Source organism: Mesoplodon densirostris, chromosome 15, assembly GCF_025265405.1.
Source record: "Mesoplodon densirostris isolate mMesDen1 chromosome 15, mMesDen1 primary haplotype, whole genome shotgun sequence".
Lineage (NCBI taxonomy): Eukaryota > Metazoa > Chordata > Mammalia > Artiodactyla > Ziphiidae > Mesoplodon > Mesoplodon densirostris.
In genome coordinates, this window is record NC_082675.1 from 57472450 (window position 1) to 57485098 (window position 12649).

A 12649-nucleotide genomic window follows, 5' to 3' on the forward strand; every position below is an offset into this window, starting at 1 on the left:
TGGACCACCAGTGGCCTCACCTATGCCAGCTAAAACTTTTCACCGGATGCCGATGTGAATTTGCCATCATTGAACCTAGCATACCCATGATGCAAACTTGGGTGTTCACGGAAGATTGCAACGTCTTACTTGAGAAAGGACTCAATGTAAAGCCTGTGTCAGGGGAGGAGTGGGGATGATGTGTTCCAGAACTCAAATCCAGCCTGATTGAGTCCTCTCAATGCAGTGGGATACACAATACCCCTTTTACCATCTCCCCACCCCATGAGGAAGCATGAATTTGGCGGGGATGATTTCATAAGTGCAGCTGATCCCGTGTCAGGGTTCTGTGTGCGTGTGGAGGACCCACAAGAGGAGAGTAGAGGTGTTCTCCAGGATAACCAGCTTTAGGTTCTCAGGCATAAAGGGTAATACCAGAGAGGCGCTTGGCATAAAGGGCAAATCTCCTCAAAAAATGAAGCCAACCGGGTCTCCTCTTCAGCAGTCCAGGGTACAGAATGTGTCCAGTCTCTCTCCTCCCCATACTGGAGGAAAATATGTACATCAATGCACACCAGTGATCAGAAAACCCCCAGGAACCCAGGCAGGTGGGCACTGAGGGGGCTGGCTCCTCATCAGCTGGGGAAAGGGGAAAATGGGCCCCACAGAAGCCATAAAAGGGTGGAAGGAGCAAGGCTGCAGTCCACAGGAGTGTGGGCAGGGTGGGCAGGTGGTCCCTAGGGCAGGGGGGGCCCATTGACACCCGGGTGGTAGAAGGCACAGTTGTTCTCATAGCGGCAGTTACCCTTCATCATGAAATGTCGACAAACAGGGCGATTTGACATGTCTCCTCTATGGCTGTGGCCTCCATCATGCCCTCGGTGGCCCCCTCCGCCATGGCCAGGGCCATCATGGCCACGGTGCTCATGAGGGGGTGGCCCTCGATGGTCGTGGCCTCGGTGACCAGGGCCATCATGAGGCCGGTGGCCATGGGGCCCCCCATGTGCAGGGCCTTCATGGGGCCGATGTCCACCACCAGCACCCATTCCTCCACCAGGGCCTTCATGAGGACGATGGCCACGGCCACCACCCATGCCACTGCCAGGGCCTTTGTGGGGGTGATGCCCACTGCCCATGCCACTGCCAGGGCCTTCATGGGGACGATGTCTGCTGCCACTGCTCATGCCCCCACCAGAGCCTTCATGGGGATGATGCCCACCACCTCCGACCATGCCCCCACCAGGGCCCCTTCGTCCATTTGGAGGTCCTCCTCCAGAGCAACCTCCTCTGGCCCCTCGGAATGGAGGAGGAGGAGGTGGTACACTCCCACCTCGGCCACCACGGCCTCTATGGTATGGCCCCGGACCTGGTCCCCCACGCATCAGGCCACCCCGCATGGGGTCACCTGGGCCATCCCAGAAGGGATCACCCCCCCGGGGAGGGGGTGGGGGACCTAGGAGACGTGGACCCACTGGCCCACCAGGGCCCCCAGGGCCCCCATGGGGACCTGGCATAGGTCCGCCAGGCCCAGGGTGGGAAGTGCTGCATGCCCTTGGGGCCCCCAGGGCCTCCCGGTGGTGAAACCATTGGCTATGCGACCAGGGCCTAAGAGTCCATGAGGCACCAGCATCTGCTTGATCTTGTCTGAATAGTCTGGTTGCTTCAGCAGTTCCTCTGAGGCATGACTGTTAGGACTACCCATGATGAAGGTGAGGATCTCCTGCACATTGATGACTCCTCCTCCAGGACCCTGGGGGCTCTTCCCAGCACCCATGCTTCCCATAAGATTGGCCAGAACAGGAGGCAACTTGGAACCGCCCGCCCCATCGGGTGAGCCACCAGTTCCCCCAGGCTCCAGGGTCTCAACATATGGGGTCTCATCCATGGAACATTCCTCATCTAGGGGGATGAGTTTTGGGGGGATAGGCTCATAGGGCTCAGGATCAGGCTCGTGAGGACTTTCCTTGTTCAGGAAGAGCTCCTGAAGGATCCCCTTATCCCGCTCAGCCTGGATGTACCACTCCTGGCTGTTGCTTCCAGGGGTGACAAGAGGCGAGGGCAGCACCAGGGGCCGGGGGCACACCCAGGGCACCTTCTCCTCCATGTTGTCGTGGCTCAGACGCCGGGCCGTCTCAAACGCGTGTCGGTCTGACAGTATCTCTCGCTTAGCTGCCTTGCCAAAGTCCTTGATCTTATTCACATTCACTCGTTCAGTTTCATCCAGTTCAAAATAGAAATACTCTCTCAGTTTGCCCTCCTCAGGACAGGTCACAGCTTTCCTCTTCCTGCTTTTCCGGGTCAGCTGGCTAGGATCTCCAGGACTCTCCACTGGCTTTGCATCCAGAGCTCCTGGCTCCAAAGAGGCAGTATCCATGAGCTCTGGGACTTCAACAGGGGGAACTGGGGTCCCTGGACATTCTGTGTCCATAGCCTCAGAAGGAGGTGCTGGCTCTGGGGAAGAAGGTTTGGCTGTGCTCGGTTCTGTGCTCGTTTTCCCTTCAAATGGGCTTGGCTTGGCAGCTGTGGGTGACAGCACCTTCTTCTTCTTCTTAATTTTGATGCCTGGAACAGGGGCTGAATTGAGCGCATCCAGAAAGCCCAGGCCCTCCATAGGCTGTGGCGGGATGATCTTCACTTTGATCTCTTTGGTGGCATTGGGTGTTGTGTTGAGTGGCTTGTATTTCTTCTCTGCAGGGGGCACAGCATCTCCTGCGGCAGCTGTGGAACTCTGACGCTTGAGGGGGATGGGTTTAAGGTTGTACTTGTCAGAAACCACCACTGCACTGGCATTCTTCTTCACAGGCACCAAAGACGGGGTCTCCAGCTCTAGTCCGGTAGAGCGGAACTTGGCGTGACTGGGCGCCGTGGTTCGGAGGGACTTGGGCTTCTCCCTCTTCTTCTCCGGGGCCTCCTCGGCCCGAGTCTCAGCCTTCACCTCAGTCAATGGTCGCTCAGGAGGGGTGGTTCGACTCTTTCCCTCTTCTTTCCGTTTCTTCTTATCTTTCTCAGCAGGCTGGGTACTGCTCTGGGAGCGGATCACTGCCATCCAGTCACTGACAAGGACTGAGGCCAATTTCCGGAGCTCTTCATCCTCACTTGACTTGCTCAGCTGCTTCACCAGTTTGGCTGTGTTGTTCTGCTTGAGATGGTCAACAGTGAGTGGTAGGTGCTGCAGGGTCAGTAGAATTTGATGCAAGAGGGGAATGTTGTTGGTTGTCTTTGAATATGTCAGCCAATTGTTAAGAAGCTTGTAACCACCAACATCAATAAACTTGACCAATATTTCTGGTGAACGGGTCTGCAGGAGAATGTTCAAGTAAGTGCATCGACTCACCATTTTTCGTGCTTCCTTCATCAGACTGAAGATCTTCGAAATCCCATCCACACTCTTGACTTCCCCATCTCGGTTAAGGAAGCTATCCAGGCCCTTGAGAAGCTCTTTGGGGTCTATGGGACCCGAACCCATGATCGAGGTTTTTATCCAATTTTTTTGCGACGTCAGCACCTCGGGCTCAGGGGGGGAGGGGGTTAAAATTTTGGAGAAAAAAAATAAAACAACCAACCAGGACCCAAAATTCAATTATTTGGGGGGCCTCATTGGATCAAAAAGTCTCCTTAAAAAAAATAAAGGCCAACTCAGTATTCATTTCCCCCCCCCCACCCAACTCCATGTAGGGAGAGGGGTCTTAGAAAAAACGTTCTGAGTGGATTAAAAAAAGTAAATGCTGGATGAGTGAATTTGGGTGGGTTTGGGAAGGGAGGGTGGTTGATTATTTTTGAAGTTATGTGGTGACGGTCCTTCGGCCACAGATTTCAAGTCCCAGGCAGTGTGGGCTGGTGGGGTGGGCAAGATAGGTGGGAAGGGGCAGAAGACACAAGTGGTTGGGCTGGTGGCTGCTGTTTTCCCTTTCCCCCCTCTCTCAGGATCCTTTCAAGGGCTTAGATGTTGCTGCAGCTTGTTTCTTTTCTCCTCGTGGCCGGCCCGTCTTTCTCCGAGAAAATTCAAACCAGCTGATTGGCTATCCTGCCTTACCCTTCGCTCAGCCTCTTCCCCCGGGCACCCTCTTCCGCCTCCTTCCTGGCCTCCGAACGCGTGCACTTGACCTAGCGGCCTAGCACCTCCCTTTCCTCTGCTTCCACCACTTCCGCCGTCGAGATCATTTCTCACCAAGGGTTGGTAGAATCGGACCCGCGCATACGCAGTGAGAGGATCGCGGTCAAAATCGACTTCAAAATTGCTTAAAGTACAAACTGTAAGAGTGGGATCTAAGAGTCGTAGTGGCTGGTTCAGCAAAAACGCAATTGTGTGGTCGAATTCGATTGTGACGCAGTTGAAATTGGCCCCTCCTTACGGCTCCCCTTTCACGCTTCCTTAATTTGTTTTAAATTAGTAACTTTGACCTTATTTATTGATCAGTAATAACAAAAGATCCCCAAAGTCCCACTTAGTGCTAAAGCTTCCTGTTCTCATTTTCCCTCTGCTCTAAAGAAAGCTGGTCGTTGGCATAAATAACACAGACCTCTCTGGATACCTATGATTTGAACAGCATCAGTAAAGTACTCAGAACTGGTTATCATTATCTCTTAAAATGTTAGCATAATTAATTCAGTCCTTGGAAATTTTTACCCTTAGAGAAGCTTTTAAATTGCTAATACTCCTAGAAACACAGATCTAATTTCCCCACTAAGGTATTGGTAACTTCCTCTAAACCTCAAATTAAGAGGATTCAGGGAGGCTAGACAAGGAAAAAGAAATAGACTTTGGAAGGAGGGGAATAAGTGTAGTAACTGAAAATTAGAAAGAAGGAAAACCAGACTATTATGATGGCACAATTTTGCTGGTAGGAGCTCAGAATAGGTCAAGAAGATCTATACCAGCAATCTCCATAGAAAACATCTGTCATTTACCATGGCTCCTTTTCATTTGAGCCCTCCCCTTATCCCTCTTCTCTATCCAGGAACATCATTCTGATCACCCCTTGGACCACTGTGAATTCCTCCAGCAGTAGTGGCAAGTAGACACTAACCTATATGCCATTCTCATATCAGATGTTCCCTTGCCCATTGCTTTCTGGGTATTCATATTCTTGTCTTAGGCTCTAATGGAACTGAAGAGTTAATACATTTTTCTCTCTTGGGGAGATACACAGAATCTGCAACAAGGCTACTTCTGCCAAGCAGCTCCAATACTAATACTAAAAATAAAAAATAGCAATGATGCAGCTCTTTACTCTTTCCAAAACTCATTTACTTATGTAATTGCTTATTTATATAAACCAAAAAGGAAATTAAGCAAGGGGGTTTTATTATTCCATGTTTACAGAGGAGGCTATAACCACTGAAATAGCCACTACTAGCTAAATTTTGCTGAAAGTTACTTTATGTCAGCCACTTTTCTGAGCACATTACATATATTGGATAATTTGATCATTTCAACAGCACTGAGAGGTAGCTACTATTATTATCCCCATTTTATAGATGAACTGTGGCTTTAAGAATTTGAGGTATTTTCTCAAAAGCAACTTAAGAGAAAGTGTGGCTTGAATCTAGTTCTATTGAATCAAAACTTAATGCTCTTAAATGCTGCTACTGTAAATAAGAGTTAAATTGAGGAAGGCTTTTTCTCAAGATTATACTTCCTAAATGGCAGGAAGTGGACTACTTCTGGATCTAACTCCTCATCAAATGTACTTCCAACACTACCCTGATATTTACAGAAATGCAAGCAATTTGGCTAAGGAACAGAATGATATGGTAATCTTAGCTTTTCCAATTTCTGGCAATAGAACATCCAGTGTAAGCACAGGGTAAATTCCAATCTAAGGCTGCAATTTTGATCCTCCCTTGTTATTAGCAGAGTGAATCACTCTAACCAAGAGCTACAGAAAACACTTTCTTCTGGTAACATCATTGGCTGTGACAATGAAGTAATGAGACCCCCAACACACTCAGCTTTTAGATTTCTACTCCAAAGTGATTATTTTGACAAAGCAAAACATCAACAAAATGGACATGCCATTTTCTTAATAATGATGATTGTTATTCTTCATAGAGTTAGCTTGCATTATCCAGTACACTTATTTGGTTGAGAAAAGAAAGCTGAATTAAATTCATATTTCTTATTTGCAAAGTCAACAAATTTAACCAAGTTGCCATGTGAGGTGTTGGCCTCAGTCTACGTCCCACTCTTAAGGAGTGGTCAAGGGAGGAAGTTTAGGTTCTGATCAGGAGACTCCTCCAGGAAAGCAGCATTTCAACCTGCTGTTCTCTGATTTGAACAGTGATGCTGAGGCTACCCCTGCCATGCACAACAAAGACTCTGAATAAGTCAACCACAAACTGTCAAATGCTATTGTATAGTTTCTTTATAAAGTGTCCTGAGATGGCTCCAAAATATAAAATTCATCTTAATAACACCAAAGTGAAGAGAGGAGATATGAAAATAATTAATTTTATCAAATTACCTTGATTCCATAATCCAAGCACTAAATTTGAAATGGTAAGTCTAGTGGTGCTGTGCAAATTCACTTTTACACACAACACTTTCTCCTTATGTGAAACAAAATGTTTGTCTATATTTTTACATCAATAACATTATTCAATAGATTTCCCTCAAACAGTGAGAGCTTCTTACAGATGTAATGGCAGTGACTCTCCATGGCCTAACAGTGTTTTTCAAAGTATGACTCTAAAATCAAACCTAGAGAGGACCTTCAAGATGGCGGAGGAGTAAGACATGGAGATCAACTTCCTCCCCACAAATACATCAAAAATACATCTACATGTGGAACAACTTCTACAGAACACCTACTGGACCGTGGTAGAAGACCTCAGATTTCCCAAAAGGCATGAACCTCCCCACGTACCTGGGTAGGGCTAAAGAAAAAAAGGAAAACCAGAGACAAAAGAATAGGAATGGGACCAGCACCTCTGGGAGGAAACTGTGAAGGAGGAAAAGTTTCCACACACTAGGAAGTCCCTTCATTGGAAGCTGATGGAGACGGGTGTGTGGGCAGGGGGGAAGCTTTGAAGCCATGGAGGAGAGTGCAGCAACAGGCGTGCAGAGGGCAAAGCAGACAGATTTCCGCACAGAGGATAGGTGCCGACCAGCACTCACCAGCCTGAGAGGCTTATCTGCTCACCTGCCAGGGTGGGTGGGGGCTCGGAGCTGAGGCTCAAGCTTCAGAGGTCAGACACCAGGGAGAGGACTGGGGTTGGCTGTGTGAACACAGCCTGAAGGGGGCTAGTGCACCACAGCTAACCGGGAGGGAGTCTGGGAAAAAGTCTGGAACTGTCTGAGAATCAAGAGACCACTGTTTTGGGATGCACGAGAAGAGGGGATTCAGAGCACCACCTAAATGATCTCCAGACATAGGTGCAAGCTATGGCTATCAGTGTGGACAACAGAGATGAGCATGAAATGCTAACACTGCTGTGTAGCCACCAACCATCCTGGGTGCAAATACAGGTCACTATCCACACCTCCCCTCCCCACCACTACCAGGGTCCCGTGATCCAGGGATAACTTACCCAGGAGAACATATAGTGTGCCTCAGGCTGTTGCAATGTTACGCTGGCCTCTGCCACCTCAGGCTCACCCTGCATTTCATACCCCTCCCTCCCCTGACCTGAGTGAGCCAGAGCCCCCAAAACAGCTGCTCCTTTAATCCCTTGCTGTCTGGGTGAAGAACAGACTCCAGAGGGTGACCTACACGGAGAGGTAGAACCAAACCCAAAGGTGAACCCCAGGAGCTATGCGAACAAAACAGAGAAAGGGAAATTTCTTTCTGCAGCCTCAGGATCAGTGGATTAAATCTCCACAATCAACTTGATGTATCCTGAATTGGTGGAATACCTGAATAGATAACGAAGCATCCCGAAACTGAGGCGGTGGACTTTAGGAATAACTGTAAACTTGCGGTTTGCTTTCTGCATCTAATTTGTTTCTGGTTTTATGTTTATCTTAGTTTAGTATTTAAAGCTTATTATCATTGGTAGATTGTTTATTGATTTGGTTGCTCTCTTCCTTTTATATATAGATATATATAAATATTTTTTTTTCCCTTTTCTCTTTTTGTGAATGTGTATGTGTATGTTTCTTTGTGTGATTTTCTCTGTATAGGTTTGTTTTTACCATTTGTCTGAGGGTTCTGTCTGTCCAGGTTTTCTCAGTATAGTTTTTAGTGCTTGTCATCATTGGTGGATTTTTTATTGGTTTGGTTGCTCTCTTCTTTTAAAAAATTTTTTTTTTAATTTTTATGTTAATAATTGTTGTATTTTAATAACTTTATTTTTTAAATTTTATTTGTTTCTCTGCTTTTTCTTTTCTCCCTTTTATACTGAGTTGTGTCTGACAGGGTCTTGGTGCTCTGGCCAGGTGTCAGGCCTGAGCCTCTGAGTTGGGAGAGCCAAGTTCAGGACATTGGTCCATCAGAGACCTCCTGGCTCCACATAATATCAATCAGCAAGAGATCTCCCAGAGAGCTCTGTCTCAATGCTAAGGCCCAGCTCCACTCAATGACCAGCAAGCTCCAGTGTTGGACACCCAATGCCAAACAAGTAGCAAGACAGGAACACAACACAACCCATTAGCAGAGAGGCTGCCTAAAATCATAATAAGTTCACAGACACCTCAAAACACACCATCAGACATGGTCCTGCCCACCAGAAAGACAAGATACAGCTTCATCCACCAGAACACAGGCACCAGCCCCCTCCACCAGAAACCCTAAACAACCCACTGAGAAAACATTACCCACTGGGGGCAGACACCAAAAACAATGGAAACTACGAACCTGCAGCCTGCAAAAAGGAGACCCCAAACACAGTAAGTTAAGCAAAATGAGAAGACAGAGAAATACACAGCAGAAGATAGAGCAAGGGAAAAACTCACCAGACCAAACAAATGAGGAGGAAATAGACAGTCTACCTGAAAAAGAATTCAGAGTAATGATAGTAAAGATGATATAAAATCTTGGAAATAGAATGGAGATAATGCAATAAACTTTTAACAAGGACCTGGAAGAACTAAAGAGCAAACAAACAATGATGAACAACACAACAAATGCAATTTAAAATTCTCTAGAAGGAACCAAGATCAGAATAACTGAGGCGGAAGAATGGATAAGTGACCTGGAAGATAAAAGAGTGAAAATAAATAACACAGGGCAGAATAAAGAAAAAAGAAGGAAAAGGATTGAGGACAGTCTCAGAGACCTCTGGGACAACATTAAACACATCAGAATTCAAATTATACAGGTCCCAGAGGAAGAGAAGAAGAAAGGGACTGAGAAAATATTTGAGGAGGTTATAGTTGAAAACTTCAGTACTATGGGAAAGTAAATAGTCAATCAAGTTCAGGAAGTGCAGGGAGTCCCATACAGGATAAATACAAGGAGAAACATGCCAACACTCATAATAATCAAACTATCAAAAATTAAATACAAAGAATAACAAAGAATAAATATTAAAAGCAGCAAGAGAAAAGCAACAAATAACATACAAGGGAACCCCCATAGGTTAACAGCTGATTTTCAGCAGAAACTCTGCAAGCCAGAAGGGAGTAGCAGGACATGTTTAAAGTGAGAAAAGGGAAAAACCTACAACCAAGACCACTCTACCCAGCAAGGATCTCATTCAGATTTGATGGAGAAATTAAAACCTTTACAGAGAAGCAAAAGCTAAGAGAAAACAGCAGTACCAAACCAGCTTTACAACAAATGCTAAAGGAACTTCTCTAGGCAGGAAACACAAAGGAAAAGACCTACAATAACAAACCCAAAACAATTAAGAAAATGTTAATAGGAATATACATATAGATAATTACCTTAAATGTAAATGGATTAAATGCTTCAACCAATAGACGTACACTGGCTAAATGGTTAAAAGATAAGACCCGCATATATGCTGTCTACAAAAGACCCAGTTCAGACCTAGGGACACATATCGACTGAAAGTGAGGGGATGGAAAAAGATATTCCATGTAAATGGAAAGCAAAAGAAAGCTGGAGTAGCAATTCTCATATCAGACAAAATAGACTTTAAAATAAAGACTATTACAAGAGGCAAAGAAGGACTCTACATAAAGATCAAGGGATCAATCCAAGTAGAAGATATAACAACTTTAAATATTTATGCACCCAAAATAAGAGCACCTCAATACATAAGGCAAATGCTAACAACCATAAAACGGGAAATCAACAGTAACACAATCATAGTAGGGGACTTTACCACCTCACTTTGACAAATGGAAAGATCATCTGAAATAAAAATAAATAAGGAAACACAAACTTTACATGATACATTAAACAAGACGGACTTAATAGATATTTATGGGACATTCCATCAAAAAACTACAGAATACACTTTCTTCTCAAGTGCTTATGGAAGAGTCTCCAGGATGGATAATATCTTGGGTCACAAATCAAACCTTGGTAAATTTGAGAAAATTGAAATCATATCAAGTATCTTTTTGGACCACAATGCTACAAGACTATAACAGGAAAAAAAAACCATAAAAAATCCAAACACATGAATGTTAAACAATACACTACTAAATAACCAAGACATCACTGAAGAAATCAAAGTGGAAATCAAAAAAAAAAAAAATACCTGGAAACAAATGAGAATGAAAACACGATGACCCAAAACCTATGAGATGCAGCAAAAGCAGTTCTAAGAAGGAAGTGTATAGCAATACAATCCTACCTCAAGAAGCAAGACAAATCTCAAATAAACAACCTTATCTTACACCTAAAGCAATTAGAGAAAGAACAAAAAAAACCCCAAAGTTAGCAGAAGGAAAAAACATAGTATAAGATCAGAAATAAATGAAAAAAAAATGAAGGAAACAATAGCAAAGTTCAATAAAAGTAAAGGCTGGTTCTTTGAGAAGATAAAAAAATTTGATAAACCATTTGCCAGACTCATCAAGAAAAAAAGGGAGAAGACTTAAATCAACAGAATTAGAAATGGAAAAAGAGAAGTAATAACTGACACTGCAGAAATACAAAGGATCATGAGAGATTACTACAAACAAGTATATGCCAATTAAGTGGACAACCTGGAAGAAATGGACAAATTCTTAGAAAAACACAACCTTCTGAGCCTGAACCAGGAAGCAATAGAAAATGTAAACATAACAACCACAAGCACTGAAATTTAAACTGTGATGAAAAATCTTCCAACAAACAAAAGCCCAGGACCAGATGGCTTCACAGGTGAATTCTATCAAACATTTAGAGAAGAGGTAACACATACCCTTCTCAAACTCTTCCAAAATACAGCAGAGGGAGGAACACTCGCAAACTCATTCTACAAGACCACCATTACCCTGATACCAAAACCAGACAAATATGTCACAAGAAAAGAAAACTACAGGCCAATATCTCTGATGTATATAGATGCAAAGATCCTCAACAAAATACTAGCAAACAGACTCCAACATTACATTAAAGGGATCATACACCATGATCAAGTGGGGTTTATCACAGGAATGCAAGGATTCTTCAATATACACAAATCAATCAATTTTGCAGCTGACATGATACTATAAACAGAGAATTCTAAAGATGCCACCAGAAAACTACTAGAGCTAATCAATGAATTTGGTAAAGTAGCAGGATACAAAATTAATGCACAGAAATCTCTGGCATTCCTATACACTAAAGATGAAAAACCTGAAAGAGAAATTAAGGAAACATTCCCATTTACCATTGCAACAAAAAGAATAACATACCCAGGAATAAACCAACTTAAGGAGGCAAAAGCCCTGTAAGCAGAAAACTATAAGACAGTGATGGAAGAAATTAAAGATGATACAAACATATGGAGAGACATACCATGTTCTTGTACTGGAAGAGTCAACATTATGAAAATGACTATACTACCCAAAGCTATCTACACTTTCAATGAAATCCCTATCAATATACCACTGGCATTTTCCACAGAATTAGAGCAAAAAAAATCACAATTTGTATGGAAACACAAAAGACACCAAATAGCCAAAGCAATCTCGAGAAAGAAAAACGGAGGGGAGGAATCAGTCCCCCTGACTTCAGACTATATTACAAACTACAGTAATCAAGACAGTATGGTAATGGCACAAAACCCAAAATATACGTAAATGGAACAGTATAGAAACCCCAGGGATAAACCCATGCACATATGGTCATCTTATTTTTTGATAAAGGAGGCAAGAATATACAATGGAGAAAAGACAGCTTCTTCAATAAGTGGTGCTGGCAAAACTGGACAGCTACATGTAAAAGAATGAAATTAGAACACTCCCTAACACCATACACAAAATAAATTCAAACTGGATTAAAGACCTAAATGTAAGGCCAGATATTATAAAACTCTTAGAGGAAAACATAGGCAGAACACTCTATGGCATAAATCACAGCAAGGTCCTTTTTGATCCACCTCCTAGAGAAAGGGAAATAAAAATTAACAAATGGGACCTAATGAAATTTAAAAGCTTTTGCACAGCAAAAGAAACCATAAACCAGAAGAAAAGAAAACCCTCAGAATAGGAGAAAATATTTGCCAATGAAGCAACTGACAAAGGATTAATCTCCAAAATATACAAGCAGCTCATGCAGCTCAATATCAAAAAAACAAACAACCTAATCCAAAATTGGGAAGAAGACCTAAATAGACATTTCTCCAA

The 12649-nt window shown here is 43.9% G+C and overlaps 1 protein-coding gene across 1 annotated transcript; it reads right to left on the minus strand.

Annotated features, from left to right (window-relative positions):
* Positions 1 to 590: 590 nt before the first annotated feature.
* Positions 591 to 3569, minus strand: LOC132502802 (serine/threonine-protein phosphatase 1 regulatory subunit 10-like). The gene is given in 3 exon segments (XM_060118986.1): positions 591 to 1511; positions 1513 to 1557; positions 1559 to 3569. Coding segments are annotated over 3 exon segments (2727 nt in total). The 5' UTR covers positions 3446 to 3569; the 3' UTR covers positions 591 to 716.
* Positions 3570 to 12649: the final 9080 nt, after the last annotated feature.